Genomic DNA, 19,034 nt, shown 5'->3' on the forward strand with positions numbered 1-19,034 from the left:
CCCGAGGCGTTCGGCCGGTTCCGATTGGCCTGACTGGGGCCAACGTCCGCCCCCGAAGCCCGAGTGCTGGCCCCCATTGGCTGTGCGGGCCGCCGCTCGCCCATAAGTGTCAATTTGAGGACCAGAGGCGGAGGGTGGCGGCCGAGCGCACAGGGAGTCCGCGGGAGTCGGGGTAGTGGGGCCGCCGGGCGCGCGGGGCAGGCGGCGAGCGGAGCCGGCCGGAGTGGGCCGGGCAGCGGCCGCCGCCGTCCCGGAGCGCAAGGGCGGGCCGGAGGATGGAGCTGAACTCCTTGTTGATCCTGCTGGAGGCGGCTGAGTACCTGGAGCGCAGGGACCGAGGTAGCGCCCGCGCCCCTTTGTGCGCCGGGCCGCGGGAGGGCGGGCGGGCTGGCAGCGGCGGGGCCGGGACCGGGACAGGGCCCGCTGACCGCACCGTCTGTCCGCAGAGGCCGAGCACGGCTACGCCTCGGTGCTGCCCTTCGACGGCGACTTCGCCAGGAAGAAAACAAAGGCGGCCGGCCTGGTGCGCAAGGCCCCAAACAACAGGTACCGCCCCTCGCGCGGCCGGCCCTGGCCTTCCTTCCCCCCGACTGCCCTCCCTCGACCCGGATCCCCGGACCGCAGCCGGGCCTCCGCCGTGCGCCCCGGCGGCCAGCCTGGAGGAGGAGGCACGCCGGGGCCGCGGCCGCAGCCCCGCCCGCCCGGCCCCGCCCGCGCCGTCGCCATCTTCCTGCGGGCCGCGCCTCCTCGGCCTCTCGCGTAAACAGTGCCACGCGTACAGCCCCGCCGTCCGGGGTCTCCTCCCGCAGCGGCTCCCCGCCCCCAAGTTGTTCTGGACTTTTCTGGGCAGGAAAAAAGTTGTCAGTGGGTGTTGGCCGGTGCCCCTTGGGTCTGGGGAGACTGAGGCTTGGTACAGAGCAACGTGGGGTTACCCGCCTTGATCTCAGCTCGCCGCAGGTGGTTGGGTGGGCCGCATCTCTCCGACTGTGTCCTAGGGGCGAGCCCTGCTGCTAGGCTGGTCCCCCGACCCCCTACCCCCAGTGGCCTGGACAAAGAGGCGCACATAGGCCCTGCCCTGGGCCTCCACTCCTTCACGGTGCTCACGCTCCGGCCCGCCTCCTGACACAAGTGAAACTGGTGACAAGTGTAGGGGTCTCCTTTGGGACAGGGGACCCTTTTTAAGGGGGCGGAGAGAGAGAGGGTGCAGGGTGCTATGCTGCAGCTTCTCCCAGTACCAGCGTCTCTGGTCCTCTGGCCTCCACTCAGGTTGCAGAAGCAGGGGTGCACAGCCCTGGGTGGGGAGTGGGGACCCTCAGCTAGGGTTCCCGTGGGGTTCCACTCCTGGCTGCCAGGAGGACCAGAGAACACCTGACACTGCCCAGGGCCCACTTTGGCCCAGACCAGGTCTGTCATCAGGCTGGGAGCTGCACTTTGGGGGGCTTCGGGGCCCCTTGGCAGAGGGTGCGGTTCATTCCTGTGGCCTGCCTGTTCTTGGGAAACAGAAAGGCTGGCACAAGGACTCATCTCCTGTGACGTCCTGGCGCCCTGGGCCTGGCAAGGAATTGTTTGTCTCCATCTGCCCTGGCTTGGACATGCTTCTGAGTCCTGGACCCTGGTCCCCTGCTTGGGACAGTTTGGGAAAGGACATGCATAGGGGCGTGGGGGGGCACCAATGCCTCAGGCATCTTCATTGAGCTAGACAGGCCCCTGCTGTTGGCTCTCAGTGTCCCAAGTGCCATGCCATCCATGGGAAACTCCCAGACGTGATCTTGGACTCCCATGGCATGGCATACCCAAAGCAGATACACAGAATCACAGCTAAGGCTGTGTGAGTACTTCCTACACACTGTTTCACACACATGCTAACTAATATTCACCTAACCCCATGAAGGAGCCGTTATTTTTATCTCCATTTTAGGACTGAAAGAACCGAGGCAGAGAAAAATTGAACTACTTGCCCAGGCCACCCTCCCATCTCAGGACTCCTTTCCCAAGTGGGGTCCTGGCCCTCTATGTTCTGCCGGGATGGAGACCTTGAGGGCACTGGGAGGGACCGAGAGGGTCTCCCAGGCTGGGGCGCACCTCGCTGCTGCTCCTGTGGGCAGAGCCTGACTCCCCCAGTGCCCGAGCCACCCCAGGCTCACAGAGATGCCCCTTGAGGCTGTCCTGACCCAGCTGGGCCTCAGCCAGCCCAGACCAGGGGCTAGGGCAGAGCAGGGCCTGGAGGACCCGGGGCTCTGACTGGGCGGGACAGTCCCACACTTGCAAGGTTTTTGTGTCCCACTAAGGTGAGGGAAAAGATGGGCACAGCTGGGACCAGGGTGAGGGGAGGGTAGTAGGGCAGGAGGACAACGTGTGTGGGCTGAGACAGCAGCCCCGGTGGCTGCCGAGGGCTCCAGCAAGGGCTTTCAGGGCAGTTGTTCAGGGGGAGGGCCTGGAGCCAGCCTGCTGGGGGCAGGGGGGCAGAATAGCTACCTCAGAGGGGTGAAGTGAGGGGCAAACCAGGTGATGCCAGGAACACACTTAGCATAGCTCCGGCTGTGGCATTTCACCTTTCCCGAGGCCACCGTGAGAAGCATAGCCCATGACAGGCACTGCTGGTACCCTCCTGTGTGATGACTCTCCCTCCAAGGCTCCCATGGATGTGTCTGGGCCAGGAGGGGCTCTTCTCCCTGCAGTGGGGCCCTGCCCAGCCTCTGAGGGGGTGGGTGGGCTTCCCTACATTGAAGGACACTTGCTTACTCCTGCATGCCTCACAAGTGGGCAGACTCACAGACCCACAGACCCACACCACCGGGCTGCAGTTCAGGCCCGCGAGGAGCCTGATGTCTGTGCCCCTCCAGTCCCGGCTGGCCCTGGCAGAGATTCCGAGGCTCCTTGCCCAGCCCACGTGACCGGCAGGCCCTGAGGTCCCCTGGTACCTGAGTCTGGATGCAGTCCTGAGGCTACACAGGGAGGCCCAGGAGCCGGCTGCCCCGGTGGGAGGAAGGGAAGCCTTGGGCCCCAGTTGACTGTGGTGGGCCACAAACCATGGCACGTGGCAGAGGCAGGCAGAATGGGGAGGCACCCTGGCCCAAGGGGTGGGGGTGAGAGATGCCTAACCTTAGTTCCTGGAGTAGGAGAGAGTGAGGGCAGGCAGGCAGAGATCAACGGAAGCTCCAGGAAGGGGTGAGGGTTGGGGGACACAGGACTTGGTGGCCTGGTTCTCTACTCTCATATGAGGCAGCCTTGGCGGCCTAGGAGCCCTCTCTGGCCTGGCCTGGGGAGCGGGGGTGACCTGGAAATGGGAGCTTGGCCCCACTACCTCACTGTCCCACAGGGCAATGGCTGGGGCACTGCCCATGCGGGGTTCAGGACTCTGCCCCTGTCTGAATGGGCCAGATGGGCAGGGCTTGAGCCGCAGATGGGCCACTGCCCCAGAGAGACCGAGCTTGGGCCCAGGGCAGCCACTCCTGCCAGACCATGACCTGGAGGAAAGTGGAAGGGCCAGCTTTGTCTCCCCGCTGCCCACTGGCCCAAGAAGCATCCATGTTTCAGAGGCTCCCTTACGGGCTGGTCCCTCGTGGGCTGGGTCTGCTCTGTCCCTGGGTGTCCGTTGGTTTGATGGGCTGTGATCATGCAAGTGTGTGAGCCTAAGGCGGTGGGGATGGTGCGCTGGCTGGCAATGCTGGGACACGACTGCCCCTGTCCTGCAGTCCTGGCCGCTATGCTCACCTGCTGTTGCCCTCTGTGCCAGTCCATGTGGCTCCAAGGACACCACTGGTCTCGGGGAGTGGGGAACAAAAGACAGGCAGCTCAGTGCCCAGGTAGCCTTGGGAGCACAGGGTAGGTCAGCCTAGGACTGGCCACCATGGCTCCTTGGGCCTCGCCCACCCCTCTGGAAGGGACCTGGACCTTCCTGCTGACCTATCCCCCACGTCTCACTAGGTGAGCTGGGTGGCCCTGGGCATCGCTGGACACGGCTGTACCTCTGTGTCTCTAGTTCTTGTCACTTGGTGCAAGGTCTGCCCAGCCTTTTGACTTGGCTCACGTGCCCCAGCCCTCCCTGCCCAGGGCCGTCCTGCAGCCCAGGTCCTGCCGCCCCCGTCTGCAGGGGCCAGGCCCTCAGTCCAGCGAGCGTCGTTCCTGGGCGCTGGTGGGCAGTGGAGTGAGCTCTGTTTTTCTGTCTCTCTAAACAGGTCTTCACACAATGAACTAGAAAAGCACAGGTAAGTGATCCCCTACCCCCACCTCTAGTCCCCTGTGTGAGCTGCCTGACACGTCCCCCCACTGTTCTGCTGAGGGGATGCTGCTGCCAGCCACCCCCTACCCTCTGCCAGGCTGTGCCCTCATCTTGGAAAGGGTCAGTCTTGAAGAAGGAGCCAGGCTCTGCTCTCAGGAACTCCCATGCTGGGAGGCAGGTGTGGGGCCCAGGTTGGGGGCATGGCCTGCGGTCCAGAGCCAGGTGTGGGTGGGCAATTGGGATAGGGCCCCTTGTGCTGTGTGGCAGTTAGGGCCAGCTCCCTAGAGGGGGAGCTCCATCTACTTTGGGGCATCTGAGCCCCTTTGGGAGCAAGTCTTTAGCCTTCGGGATGCTGACCTCCCACCAGGACGGTTCAGCTTTCTTGGTCTGGGCCCCCTGCGCCCTGGGGCCCACCTTCCAAGGAGCTCCTGTTAGAGTCTTGTCTGAGGGGCAGTGCGGTGCGCAGCCAGTCCCAGGCCATGTGGGCCGGACGGGAAGCTGTGGCCCAGGGCAGGATCCAGGGATGCCCACTTCATGCCCACCCACTGGCTGCAGGGCCAGGTCCACTCTGGGTCCTCCTGGGGGAGGGGACACTTGGTGAGAAGCAGGAAGGGCAGCACAGTCTCCGAGGAGTCTTCTTGCTCCAGCCCCAGTCACCCTGGGCCCGACGTCTTCTGCTGCTGGGCGTCCCTCCTCTGGCTGGCCCCAGCCTGGCTGCAGGCCTCACTCTGCCCACAGGGTCTCTGTGACCTGGGACCTGCTCAGCAGTGGGGACGAGGAACTGGCAAGCTCACCCCCTGTGAGCAGGTACCGTCAGGACTGATCTCACAGCGATGGTGGGAGCTGTGGGTGGGCATGGAGGCCCCATAGGCAGGAACCCCGATGCCAGGACCTGGGGTGATCCCCAAGGGACGCTGGGCAGAAGCTTTCTCCGGACCTTTGCTCCATCTGCAAAATGGGCCAGCTCTTTCCTCCCTTCTTGGGCTGGAGTGTGTGTGTGTGTGTGTGTGTGTGTGTGTGTGTGTGTGTCTGTCTGTCTGTCTGTCTCTCTCTCTCTCTCTCTCTCTCTCTCTCTCTCTCTCGGGTCTGCATACTAGTTGAACCTTCCCAGCCTGCTCTGCAGCTTGGCCAGGTCTCTGTGTATCCCCCCTGCCCCCGCCACACGCACATCTACACCCATGGCAGCGCCAACTTCCGCTCCCCTGGGGTCAGGCCTCTGCTGGGCGGGCGCTGGGCAGGGACAGAACACCGTGTTCTCTAGAGGAGCTGCACTTCCTAGACTGGTCCTGTGTGTCTGAGGGGCTCCCAAGGCCATGGAGGTGGGGCAGCTGCAGGAGCCCAGACAGCCAGACAGGCCCTGGGGTCGCTGCCAGGCCGGAGGAGACAACAAGCCTTGACGGGGACCCAGGAGCTTGGGCAGGCACATGGGGTATTCTGGGGAAGGCTTCCTGGGGATGGTGCCTCTCATACGGGCAGACAAAGAGGTTGACATTAAAGGAGCTTGGTGGCAAGGGCATGGCAGCCCTTCAGCAAAGGACGGGGTGGGCTTGGAACCCTGCAACTGCCCCTTGACCCTGCCTTTGGCCTCAGCCGTCTTCTCTCAGAGCCCGCCTTTAGGCTGCGCCTTGTGAGGACCTTTGGGGACACAGAGGTAGGATGGTGGGCAGCCTGGTCTCTGTAGGCCCCCCCCAGCCCAGTGCACGGGTCTCTGCTCCTGGCTGGCCAGTAAGCAGGTATGGACAGCCCTGAGGAGCCCACAGGCCTGCAGCTTGGGACCGTGGCAGGGACCTTGGTCATAGCTATACCTGTGGCTGCCCAGTGCTAATGCCAGATGCTCCTGGCTGCTGGCCACAGGAAGGGCTGTGTGCTGTCCCAAGGAAGGAAGGAAGCACCTGGCTGGGTCACCGGCCATCCCCCAGGGAGGCAGGCCCTGGAGGCATGCCCACATTGGGCCTGCAGGGACTGCTCTGTGGGGGGCTGGTCAGCCCCAGGCCACCCTAGCCTGGCCCTGGCCCTCCTCCCCTCCTCCCGTCCTAGACAGCAGGTCCAGTGGGTCTGCTAAGAAGAATACTTGGCTACAGAACCCAGTGGCCTGGGGGTCGTGGAGGTCACATGTTCCTTGACAGGATGAACCCACCCCCTCCCCAGCTCCAGGCTTTAGCTTTTGCACGTGTGGGGGAAGTGGGCCCTCAGCGCCCCCTGGAGTGGCAGGCCCACCCCAAAGGCCAGCCCAAGGCCTCAGTCAGGCCACCATTACCTCTCCCCGGCATGGAGATGGTTGTCCAGGTCCTGTGTGGGTCCCTCCCGATGAAGCCACATGTGGCCTTTATAAACCTCACAGCTAGAAAATGCAGGTGAACAGGAGGGGAGAAAGGGGCTGCTCTTGCTCCCTGTCCCACCCCCAGAGCATTTCCTTGCCACCAGTGGAACAGCCAGGCCGGCCAGGCGTGTTCAGTGGCTCCGCCAGCCGGCTGGGACCCTGCCCCTCAGGTGCCGGGGGACGGCCCGGAGCTCTGGCCCTCCTACAGGGAGCAGGGCTTGTGGTGAGGCGCTGGGAAGGGCCGTATCAAGGGCTGGGCTGTGGCCAGCCACGAGAGCCATTCTGAACACGAGTGCTGTGATTCCCAGAGGCAGGTTCTGCCTCCTGCGTCCACACAGGGATCCTTCAGGATGTGGTGGGTTTTCCAAGCCCCTGGGAATGCTGGGGACAACCAGCAGGGCTCTGGCGGGGGGCTGGGGCCATGTAGCCTCCTCAGAGGAGGGCTTAGCGGGAGCCCAGTGCAGCCCTGGTCTGCAGGGTCTTGGCACCCCTCCAGCGCAGGGAGGTCCTGGGGATGCCCACTCCGCACAGGACGCGACACGGGGCTCAGGAGGGTGGGGACCTGCAGAGGGCCCCATAGCCATCTCTTCTGGGGCTGGTGGGCATGTTGTCCAGCATTAAACATGACACAGTAGGTTCCGGCAGCCTCTTTGTCTCTTGAGAAGTGTCTGCTTTATGATTTTCAAAGTACGTCACGGACACGTGTGGACTTCCCCTATGCCCCCCCCCAACACCCGCCAGCCATCCTAGGCAGCTGGGAGGCCATGCCTGCATCCTCCTCCACACAGGTACTAACTTGGATAAGAACAAGACCTTGTTATCTATTTCCTAACTTGACCTTGCACCTGACACCACCTGAGCGCTGTCCACCTGTGTCCCTGGGCTCTCCTCCGCCTCCTCGTGCTGATTCCGGCACAGGACTTGCGCCTGCACTGCAGGTTCTTAGCCTGGCCCTCTGGTTAACGCAGACGGTGCTGCAGTGAACGCTGAGTATGCAGACATTTGCATATTGGGGGGTAGCTTTGTGGGACCAAAATTGAGAAGTAGAAATGCGGGTCCAGGGTTTGAGTCGCTGCGATGGCCCTTCAGAACTGCCGTCCACCCATGAAGCATGAAGGGATCCAGTCACTGGCCTGCCCGAGAGCCAGTCACTGCTTTTCATTTCCGCCCAAACTCGTGTCTCCTTAGTGAGTTTTCATTTCCTAGAAACTGAGGTGCAGTCAGTCCTGTGTTAGGTTCGCCATCTGTGTTCTGCATCTTGCCTGTTTGTGTTCTTTGCCCGTTTTCACATCAAGAAACTTCTCTTTTTATTTTTGATGTGTATGAGCTCAAAATGTCATGAATACTAACCGTTTGTCTTTTATGTGTATTGCAAATATTTTTCCACTGTTACTTGTCCTTAGCTGTGTTTTTTCTTTCTTGTACAAATGTGTCTTTTTCTGATTGTAAAAGTATTATGTGGTTTTTTTAGCATAGAAAACCTGGAAAATACAAAAAAAAAAAAAAAAAAAAAAAAGCACAAAGTCAAAGAAATAAACGTTGCCAAGCACCTTACCTGGAGACGCATGCTTCCTGCTCTTCATTGTGTCCTGTTGAGTCTCTCGTGTGCGTCTGCTGCTTTATTTTTTAAAACAATATTGGGTCACTTGTCACATAGGTGGTTCTGTATGCCAATTTTTTTCACTTAACATTCATGATGCGAAAATGTAGAATTTACTGGAATGGTGATATTGTTGATTGTCTCTGGGTGGTGGGATTTGGGGTACTTTTTTTTTTTCCTGCTAATTTGCGTTCTCTGATTTCTCCCAGAGATCACATACTGAGTATGTATTAAACGTGGGTTGTAAGAATTGCCATTTGCTGTAGAATGAGTGGACACGGAGCCTCACTGTGACTGGGTGGTGGGCGGTGGGTCCCTGATTAGCAAGCCCTTCCTTGAGCACAGAGCTCTGCTCCTAGTGGCCCCATCCTTAGCGGGGCACCGGGGTGAGGAGGCTGAGGTTCCCGGACTCTGGGGGATCGGGGTCATGGAGCAGTGGCCTGGGACCCAGAGGTGTGACTTCCGGATGCTGTAGTACGTCCCCTTCCCCAGCTCTGTGCCCGTGTAGAGGTGAGGGCTTGCCTCTGAAGACTCTTCAGCCTTGAAGCAGAGCCCAGGACCCTCCACATGCAGGTCCCCAGGGCCCAGGCAGTTCAGGCCTCAGCTCCTCGTGGCCTCGAGGCCGAGCACAGCCTCTGCCTATGTCCTAACTTGGTTCACCTGGAGAACTTCCAGGACCCAAGGTGCTGGGTGGGGAGATGCTTGGTCAGCAGGCGGGTGCTGCGTGGACGTGGGACACAGACTGAGCCCACACACAGAGTGGCAGCGTAGTCAGCCTTTCTGCAGGGCAGGGTTCCACTCGGACTGCTTTCAGGCCCTGGGTGCTCTCTTCCAGAGGAGGTGGCCATCCCGGCCTGCTTTCTCCCAGGGTCTCTAAGGCTGAGCAAGACTGGTTTTGCTGGGGCTTTGGGACATAGGGAATGGAGATGAAAAGATGCGACAAGCAGTGTTGGCGCTCCCTGGGGGGAGCGTGTGCCCCCATGGGCCTCAGCAGGCAGTCCCACCCCCCGCCCTCTTGTAGGAACTTAAGCTGAGCAGAAACAGCCTCAGCCGACTACGGGCTCTGACACCCTGGGGATGTCTGGCGGGCAGATTCCACATCATCATGGTGGCCAGAGCGTGCTCTGGGGGTGAGCATTGGCCCATCTCTACCTGCCTGCCCACCCCAGACAAGATGAGCCAGGAAAGGCAGCATTTGTACAAGGGCAGAAGGCCTGAGGCCCCTATGTGAACAGACATCTCCGAGTCTTATGGTTCCAGTTTTGTGGAAAAATTGCATTCATCTGGGTGGACCCGGGGACAAAATCTGGAAAGAAGTAGTTTCCAAAGGGATACCAGCCTCAGGGTGGGAGGGGCCAGTCGTTGGCCCTCCGTGACCCGGATGGACTCATGTTTCTGTGGTGACGAGAGTGACCAGTGAGCACCCTGCCCTTGGTGAGGCAGGGAACGTAAATTGGTCTGAGGAGCCCGGATCTCTGGGAGCTGCCTGACCAGCACCCGCACCCCGCACCTCCCCCACCTCCTCTGGGCTGTAACTCCAGCCCCCAGACTCCACTGTGGCGGGTGGTGACAGCAGGGTGAGCTGAGGCTCTTGGGCAGTGCCGGGCCGTGGTACGCTGAGGCTCTGGGGGGCTGCACTGGCCCCCGCCACAGGTCCTCTTCTTGTGCTGGGACATCTGGAGGGCTGTGAGTGCCAGGCTGCTCCAAGGGCTGGGTTGCTGCCAGCCAGATGGGAAGGACCTCCAGAAGGGGACCCTCAGCAAGTCTGTGCAGGAGTCCAGTTGGCCACCCCCCACCCTCCTGCTCTGCTGCCATTGCCACTGCCATTGCCCTTGAGGGCTGGGCTGCCTGGCCTGATGGTTCTGTCTCTGGCTCTTTCAGACGAGCCAAACTCAGGCTGTACCTGGAGCAGCTCAAGCAGCTGGTGCCCCTGGGCCCCGACAGCACGCGCCACACCACACTGAGCCTCCTGAAGCGCGCCAAGACACACATCAAGGTGAGCAGGGCCGCGCCCACCGCCCCTGCCCGGCCAGCTGCCGCGGCTGACCCCAGCCTGGCCCTGTGTACCCCAGGGGTGACCAGCGATACAGGGTGGGTGGGGAGCTGCCCGGCAGGGGCACCTCAGGGGCCTGGGGGGCATCTCGAGGTGGGGCGGGGTGCAATAGCGAGAGCTGTTGAGGGTTGGGAGGCCACAGGCACGTGCTGGATTTTGTTGGGTGGGGGTCGGGGTGGGAGGTGGCAGTTCTGGGCTGGGGAAGGTGGAGGTGGGTGACAGACTCCCCTCCGGAGCCCTGGGCTATGAAGGGGCAGCCCCTGGAAGGAGAAGTAGGGCCAGGAGGGTGGGGTTCCTTTGATGCTGAGAGCCCAGTGGGAAGTAGGCACCCAGCAGTAGGGGGCAGAGGGCAGGGTTGGTCTTGGGGGGCTGGCAGTGGGCTGTGGGCCGAGTGAGACGTTGCCTGGGGCAGGCCCCCAAGGTCTGAGACTGAGACTTGCTGTTTTCGGGGTCTGGTGATACTTGGGCCACCCGTGGCAGGTCTCGGTCCCCTTACAGGGCCTCTGGGGCCTGCATAGGCATGGGCACCCCCAGGCAGGGTGGCAGGAGTTTCGAGAGAGGCCCGGCCCATGTTCTGGGGCCCTCCCAGAGCATCCGATGTCTCAGTGCAGAGGAAGTTGTGGAGAAGACGAGGGGGCCAGGTGGGCAGGTACAGGCCAGTGGGCATAGTGTGTGCAGGGAAGAGCTGCCATGGGCACTGCTGTCCTCTGGGAGGAGGTGCCAGCCTAGAGCTGGGCAGCGCTGTCCCAGGGCTTCAGGACCACTTGTGATTTGGCTTGGCCCAGCTGGCTGGTGGCTGTGGGCCTTCTGGACCTGGTCAGCAGACACAGAGCACTGGGCTGGGAGGTGGCGCCTAGTGTCACAACCTGGTGGGGGTGTATCCAGCCTCTGGGGCCCACAGGGACTGGGCACCCTGTGGCCCTGGGCCCAGGCCATGTTGGGGATGGGGAAGCTGCCTAGGCCTCAGTGCCCCAGTGTAGGGGTGAAGGTAGCCCCCAGGCTCACAGCTTGCCTCCACCCGCCCAGAAACTAGAGGAGCAGGACCGCCGGGCACTGAGCATCAAGGAGCAGCTGCAGCGGGAGCACCGCTTCCTGAAGAGGCGCCTGGAGCAGCTGTCAGTGCAGAGCTTGGAGCGCGTGCGCACGGACAGCACCGGCTCCGCCGTCTCCACCGACGACTCAGAGCAAGGTGGGGACATGGGGGCAGCCCTCACAGACCTTGGGCACGTGCTTCATTCCTGCAGCCCCTGGGTGGGAAACTGGGAAGGGGAGGGGTGGGGGTGACAGCAGTGGGCGGCACATGCCCGTGTGACACTGTGTCCCCCAGCACCGTCCAAGCACTCTGTGTGCAGTGACAGAAATAATGGGACGAGTTGGGCAAGGTGACCTGCCCGCAGGAGGGCCAGAGTTGGGCTCCAGCCTGGCATGGGGCTTCAGGGGCTGTGTTCTTAACCAAGCCGCAGACCCGGAGCCCCATCTTTCCTGCACCCCCACCCGGAGCCTCTGCTTCCACGAAAGGCAGAGACCCACCCTAACTTTGGAGGGAGCCCCGCTGGCACCCTCACAGTGCCCGACCCCATCCCCTCTGTTCTCCCCAGAAGTGGACGTCGAGGGCATGGAGTTTGGCCCTGGTGAGCTGGACAGTGTTGGCAGCAGCAGTGACGTGGATGACCACTACAGCCTGCAGAGTGGCGGCTGCAGCGACGGTGGCTATGGGCCCCCATGCCGGCGGCCTGGCTGCCCGGGCCTCTCGTAGGCCCAGTGGTCTCTGCTCCGTGGCCCGCCTGCCCATCCAGCCAAGTGCATCAACCCTCCAGTCCTCTCAAGCCTCTGCGTGGGCCCACTGCTGTGCCATTCTGGAAGCTCCAGCCACCTCCTGGGCTGCCCACCTCTGCCTGCCTGCCTGTCAAGGTGCACTGTGCCGTCCGACCCTCCCAGCTGGGCAGGGACCCCTGCAGGGGGCGGGTCCAGCTCCCACATCCTGGAGCCCAGCGTAGCCGCCCACGGTTTGTTCTCAGATTCCTAATCATTCCAGAAGTATTAAATGTCATTGCTGCAAACCTCGGCGGGCGCCGTGTAAGGGGCTTAATGACCACTGCGGGAGCTCAGACCCTAGCCTGGATCCCAGGAGAAAGGAGTGGACCGAGCAAGGAAGGAAGGAAGGAAGGAAGGAAGGAAGGAAAGAAGGAAGGAAGGAAAGAAGGAAGGAAGGAAGGAAGGAAGGAAGGAAGGAAGGAAGGAAGGAAGGAAGGGAGTGGCTCTCCATCCGTCCAGCTGCACATCTAGGCTCCTGAAGCATGGACAAAGGGATCCATGAAGGGCGGGACTCGGGTGAGCACCTTGGGGCAGGAGGGTGGGGAGGGGCTTTTGCACCCCATGGGTGTCAGGAGCCAGGGCTGGGCTCCTGGGGCAGGCCAGGTCACCCCACACCCAGCTAGGCAGCTTCTGCTCTGTTAGGTCCCTCAGATGTACACATGCACACGCCTAGGCACACCTGCCCGCACACACACGCAGACACACATGGTTACCAGACCCAGGGGTCCCTGGGAACCACAGGGCACATGTCCAGGGGTGGTTGGCTTTCATTGGTCCTCTGGGCAAACTCTGGCCCCTGGCCTGTGCCTGGCTCCCCCTCCCACCCCTGGTCACCTGCCCAGTCTGCACAGGGAAGGGGGCTTCTCTTCCCAGCAGGGGCTGAGGTATGGCAGGGGCTGGAGAGTTGAAGCAATTGGGTCCTCAGGGGCTTTCTCATCTCTTTAAAAAAAATAATAAATAAATAAATAATGGCTGCACTGCCTACCTAGCAGCCCAGAGCAGGGCTCCTGGGAGAGATGCTTTCCCAAAAAACAAAAGAAACATTTTTAAGAAGAGAAAACAGCTCCAAAGCTTCCCGCTGAGTGCCGTCAGCGTGTGCTGCCGCTTCTATTTCCTGTACGAGATTTTTGTACTCTATTTTCCTAGCATTGTTGCGTCCTTGTGTGCTAAGGGGTGGGAGCGACCCAGCGTCTCAGGGACTCATCTGTCTGTCACCATCGTCCAAGTGTGCCTTGTGTCCCGCGTCTGGCCCCACCCCAACCACACCACCAGCATCTCCCTCGTGGCTCACAGGATGCCCTCCACCTGCCCAGCAGGTGCCCTCCTTGCCTTCTGCCCATGGGACAGTCCCTCCCAGCATCCACAACTTCCTGGGAATGAGAGGTTACAGGGCCAGGTCAGGGGCTACACTGGGCAGTGGGGCTGCTTTCTGTCACCTGGCAGGAGGAGCCATGACCCAGTCGCTGACAGACAATGTCATGTCCCCAGCAGCTTGTGGGAACCTGCTATGCAGCCTGGCCTCCTGGTGGGGTGAGGGGAGGGGCTGCTAACCAGAGAAATAGGTTCTCACCTGCTCCCCGGGCTGGGGGGCGAGGACTCTAGATTTCAGACATTGGCAGCTGATGAAGACAGCACACCCTGGGTGGTCAGTCCCGGGCGTTAGGAAGCTTCTGGCCTTTCGTTCCCAAGTCCTTGTTCCAGGGACCACACGCAGTAAGCAATATTCGGGGAGTGGGCTGACCCAGCAGTGTCTGCTCCCTCTCTTGTGCATTGTAACGCATTTCCAGGTCGTGTGTATTTTCAGCCAGGCCGAGACAGCCCCGGGCAGGCAGCCTAACCCCTGAAAATAGCTCTGGCACAGAACCTGCCCTGTGTGGGCTCAGGATGGCAGGTGACGAGCAGGCCTGTGGGGCAGTGCTCGGAGGAGCTCGGGAGATTGTCCAAACCTCTTGCTGGTGCTTGTAAGGAAAACTGTTCTGTCGGCACCTCCTTCTAGCTGCACGGAGGTCCCGGGGGCCCTGTCTTCCTGAGCGTGTCCACTGAGCGTTCCCCATACCCTCTGAGCAGGGCAGAATACCTGCAGTAAGGGCCTGCTTTAGGATTTACAGGTCCAGGCATCTTAAAGCAGCAGCTCCCCACCCCACCCCCCAACACCTCCGGCCAGCAGAATCCTACCCTGTGACCAGCCTTGGCCTTCAACTGACCATATTAGCAGCTCCACTGTGGCTTTTCAAGCCATGGTTCCCATATGGGCCGGGGAGGTGGCCTCACTGGCCATCCGGGGTGCTGTGGTCCCAGGTGCCCTCCCCACACAGCAGACGTGAGGGGTGGTCCTCGGGGCCAGGCTGTGGTGCTAGCACTTACACATCCATTCCCCCTCCGTCCAGCTCCTGCCATTGGCACAGGTTGGCTGTCGCTGGTGGCCATGGGGACCCAGCGGACGGATTGCTAAGAGCACCCCTGAGCTGTCGGGTCTGTAGAAAGCTAAGAGACCAGACGGCACCCTCTCTCTCTGTGCCCTCTCACTTGTGTGTGCCACTGTAGCAGGCTCAGGTTTGGGTCTCGACCGTCGTCGGGAGGTGACCCGCACTGCAGGTCACACCACGCTGGTGTAAGCCCAGCTGGCTGGGGAGGCTGCAGGAAGGCTCCTCCTTAGAGCCCTGGGCCTGCTTCTGCAGATTGGTCCTGGAGGCACGGTGCCCAAGCCTGCTTTCCTGGGCAGATGGAGCCCCACACCCAACTATGGCCCTGAGGGCCCTGCCCTGTTTTCTGCCCCAGACAACCCCATCTGCTGGGTGAGGCAGGCTGCCCCCGTTCCCTACCCCCTGCTTACTTCTGGGCCAGCTACCCGGGGGTCCCCTCCCCACTGCTGTGCACACAGGACTGACCCTGGCCCACGTCTAGGGCACTAAGGCAGGTTCTGTGCCAGAGTTTGGGGCCGCCCAGGGGGCCTGGTGCTGGCCATGTGGGCACATTACAAGATCCTCCCTGGAGAGAGACAGGCCACCCACCCGCCTGCTCCCAGGGAGGGGCTGTGCTGTACCTTCTGTCTTTGTAATATAAATACAGATTTTTATACCTCAGCCCTCTGGCTTCCAGTTCTTTCCATCACTGTGTTTGACTCCTCCCCTCGGCCTCTGTAGGGGGCCTGAGCCAACTGGCCACCTTTGGAGCCTCGCCGCCCCGCCCGTGCCTTTGCTTTCTGGGACACCCAGTCCGATGGTCATGGTCTTCCCGCACCTGCTGGCCGGCCACCACTGAGACCCTCCGGTCACTGGTGTCTCCTAGACAGTCACACCTGGAGCTGAATGAAGGTGGAACCCCCACGACCCCCCCCACACACACATGCCTGTTTGCTAACCAGGAGCTCTTCTGCTGTCACTCAGACTGCCTCTGGCCCTGTGGCTGAGCACTGACTCATGAAGACAGCTTGGCCCTTAGGGCACTCCATGCCAGCCAGGTGCCCTTGGTGGGTGCCCTTGGCCTGCCTCCATGTGCCGTCCCATACAGTGGCTGCTGGTTCTCTGAGAAACCCTCCCTGGACCTGTCCTCAGTGTCCCCAGAATGTCCTAGGCATGGCCTCTGCCTCCCGCCATCAGGGACTGTAGTGTGGGGAGGGGTATGGAATAGCCAGCGCAGCCCCAGCAGTTAACAGGAAGGAAATGCCCACCTGGAGTGATGGGCTGTCCTGGGAGCCCAGGGCTGCCACACTGGACATGGGGCCACAGCACATCGGAGATGGCTTGCAGGGACCTGCAGGATTGAGGGTGTCTGTGGGAGAGGATCTGAGTTTCTCCTCCATCAGGGAGCAGCAGGCAGCAGTACTCTGGCCTTTGGAGTCTGTGTGACTCCCCCTGGGGGCACCCCTAGAACACAGGGGACTTCCTACTGGGAATGTAAAGGGGGCCATTTGAATTCCAAATGTTACTGACTTAAAATCACCACTATGTACTGAGGCCTGAGGGCTCCAGGAGCTGTGCTAAGCCCTGATGTAGTTAGCACCTGACACGCTCACACTGGCCCATGTCACAGGCAGGAAACTGAAGCTCAGGGAAGGTACCCACCTTCCCCAGGTCACCCACCAAAAGGTCTGACCCTGGTCCTCTGGGAAGCCCCTCTCGCTACATTCCATCCCCACCTTCTAGGCCTGGTTTATAGCAAGCACGCTCCAAAATGGGACACCTGCCTCTGTCTTCTTGGCAGCAAGAATAAGCTCGGATAGTCTTGTTGCCCCCATCAGCTCCGGGTGCCTTGGTTTGTTCATCCACTCCTATACTTTCAATTCAACACACTCCTGCCTTTGCTGCCCTCAGCACCCACCACCCCATCCTCAGCTTGCAGCCCCCTCTGGGAAGCGGGCCCTGAGTCTCCGGTGCCCCTTCCCATCACATTTTTGTTGGAATTATGGCCACCCAAATTGGGAGCTGGTCTCATCTGGGCTAATCAGCAGCATTGTTTCCTTTCCTCCATTCCCAGTCCCGAGCCAGGCCCCCAGGACACCCTGGCCCCACAGGGATCTTTCCAGAAGGCGAATGGGATTATGCCACTTGCCTGTTTAGCTCCAAGTGGTTCTAAACTCCTCGTGCCTCCCTGCCTTCTTCTCAGCCTGTCCAAAGGCTCTTTTTGAGACCGCATCCCCCCTCCCAAGCCCCTCTGCTGCCACTTTCCGCACCCCCCAACCCGCAGGGCCATTTTAGTGAGCTCTGGAGTTTGAGGAGTGAGTTTTCACCTTTGCCACCTGAGTGTCAACATGATGGAAGACAGACTCACTCTTCACCCACTCTCCTCCAACCCCGCAGTGCAAGCCTTATCTTCTGCTTTCTTCAGAATAGGAAGCATGCAAAGAAGGAGTGCCACTTTCTTGCTCAGTTGGAAACCTGGAGTCATCCAGGCTTCTCTGGCCAGCAGGCCCCAGGCTTCTGCCCTCAGGGAGGTCTCTGCCCTGGGTACCCTGAGACAGCTCGTTCCTCCTCTCCCCAGTGCATTGGAGCCTCCATTCATCTGTGTCTTGCCACCTTTTGTCACTTTTGTCCCTGAAGAATCAAGCTGCTAACATAACTCTGTTGTCACTCCTCCGCTTGGACGCGGCCCCCAGTCCCTACTGCTTGAAGAATGGAGTCCGGCCACCATCACTGAAAGTACAGCTACAAAAAAATGATCTTTAACATCAGACTACAGTTTAAACCCATGTAAAAAGACATCGTCCAAAACGTAAAGTACATTTTAATATCAGTGGGAGAAAAAGAGTCCTGCAGGAAGGAGAAAAAGAGAAAAAGAAAACAAAACTACGTGATGCTTCCAGCTTTGTGTTTAGGTCTATTTCCTCCACTCCATTCTCCTGGGCTTTCTGGGGGAGGTTCATCCCCCAGTTCCCTTTCTCTTTTGACTCTGCAAGTACCCCATTAAAACCCTATATGACTTTGATCGGAGGAAAGAGCTTGTCCTGGAAGTAAGTGTAACATATTTGCTTTCTTAACTTCCAAATGCAATCTCAAGAGCTGAAATGCCCTAGTAAGTCAACTTTTCAAAGAAAAGTTTCCAAGTCTGTATAGTTGAACCTATTGTGTTTGTCATTTGTACTCTGGGAGACAATATCATTGTGATTTTTACTTTATATTTTTATGTTGTTGTTTTTTTTGACCCCACAAACATCTTTCAAAGTCAGTCATTCAAAATCATATGGAGAATTTGTGGGCCCAGGATATGACCCAGGAGTCACTAGGAAAAGTGGGCTTCCCGACCACCTTGGGTGCTTGGGGGTCTCATTCTCCTGTCATTGGGGATCTTTCTATAAAGTAGCCCCTTTTCTTTCTCGCATCTTCTGGTCCTCTAAGTTCCTCCTCACAGTCCATAAATATCCTCAAGTTCCTCCCATCTTAAAACAAAACAAAACCCAAACCCTCCCCTCAGCTCTGCACTCCCACCCCCCATCTAATGTCATTCTGCTCCTTCTCTTGCTCTCTCTCCCTCAATCTTTGCCTCCTCAGCAAAATTTCTTGAAGGCACTGTCTGCACTGCCTCACTTCCTCCCTACAAGCCAGCTCAGCTCCTGTCTCCTGCTGCACAACGTGCCGCCTCCCAGTGCCTGCCCCCATGGTTGGCTGAGGGGCTTCTCCTGGTCCAGGGGCTCTGACCTAGCCTCTCAGCTCACCAGCAGGACCCACTCCCTGCCCCGTTTCAGGCCGGGCACCGCCCTGTAAACTTTTTCCCCTGTAATGTTTATTTTTCAGATCATTTTAAGTTTTATTGTCTTTTAGAACAGGCGAGTAAAAAAGTAAAGTTAAAAAAAGTAAAACAAATTAATAGGAAGTATTGCAACTGACGATTAATTCGTGATGTCTGCCTTAGGACATTTTTTCCCTCTCCTAAAAATAATTTTTAAAAATATCCATAAAGACTTCTGCCCTTCCAATGTCACTGGAGACTAGGACGTTGTCTAATAAGGTATCTTAGTCATTTGATGCGGGGGTGGCAGGAGCACTAACTATGTGGGAAGGACGAGGATCCAAACCTTGCATATTTAGGCATTGATTTGTAGAAGACTGGTAAATAAAAATGACTTTTGTCTGGTAGAGATGCAAATTAATTCCGTCCAATACAGATGAGAACCCAAAAGGTCTTATTCCATTGGACTGTAATCAACCAGATGTGCACAGAACTTCGCAATCTTATTTCAGCAATCCTTCCTTCGCTGACTACACATGGCCTGCTTCCGGCATCCTCTTCGGAAATGATGTTTCATCTTGAGTTTAAAACGTCTTTAAAAGTTAATTTTGAAAATGGGATTGTGGAGGAAGTCAGCCTGACCCTCAAACTGCTTTTGCAAAATAAACGTTCATCGTAAAATATTGTAAAGCGAGTAATAACAGCGAAGCCTTAAGACCACCAAACACTACTCCGATTGCTTTAGGGGTTTGGGGTACAGGAGGGCAGGAAGCTGAACCGGGAGGGAAAGCCGGTCCTGGAGCCGACCACACAGCAAACGGGTGCAGGGCTTCAAGGCCCTGCCCGCAGCCCGAGTCCG

At 59.4% G+C, this 19,034-nt stretch overlaps 1 protein-coding gene across 1 annotated transcript; it reads left to right on the plus strand.

The window, feature by feature from the left end:
* The first annotated feature begins 126 nt into the window (after window positions 1–126).
* On the plus strand, window positions 127–15,093 carry MXD4 (MAX dimerization protein 4). Its single transcript, XM_074320289.2, has 6 exons — window positions 127–339; window positions 447–546; window positions 4,179–4,208; window positions 10,024–10,138; window positions 11,222–11,384; window positions 11,794–15,093. Exons 1-6 carry the CDS (start codon window positions 276–278, stop codon window positions 11,949–11,951), a joined length of 630 nt encoding a protein of 209 aa, XP_074176390.1. The 5' UTR covers window positions 127–275; the 3' UTR covers window positions 11,952–15,093.
* Window positions 15,094–19,034: the final 3,941 nt, after the last annotated feature.

Source organism: Rhinolophus sinicus, chromosome 1 (genome assembly GCF_057876585.1).
Source record: "Rhinolophus sinicus isolate RSI-liver-muscle chromosome 1, RSI-T2T, whole genome shotgun sequence".
Lineage (NCBI taxonomy): Eukaryota > Metazoa > Chordata > Mammalia > Chiroptera > Rhinolophidae > Rhinolophus > Rhinolophus sinicus.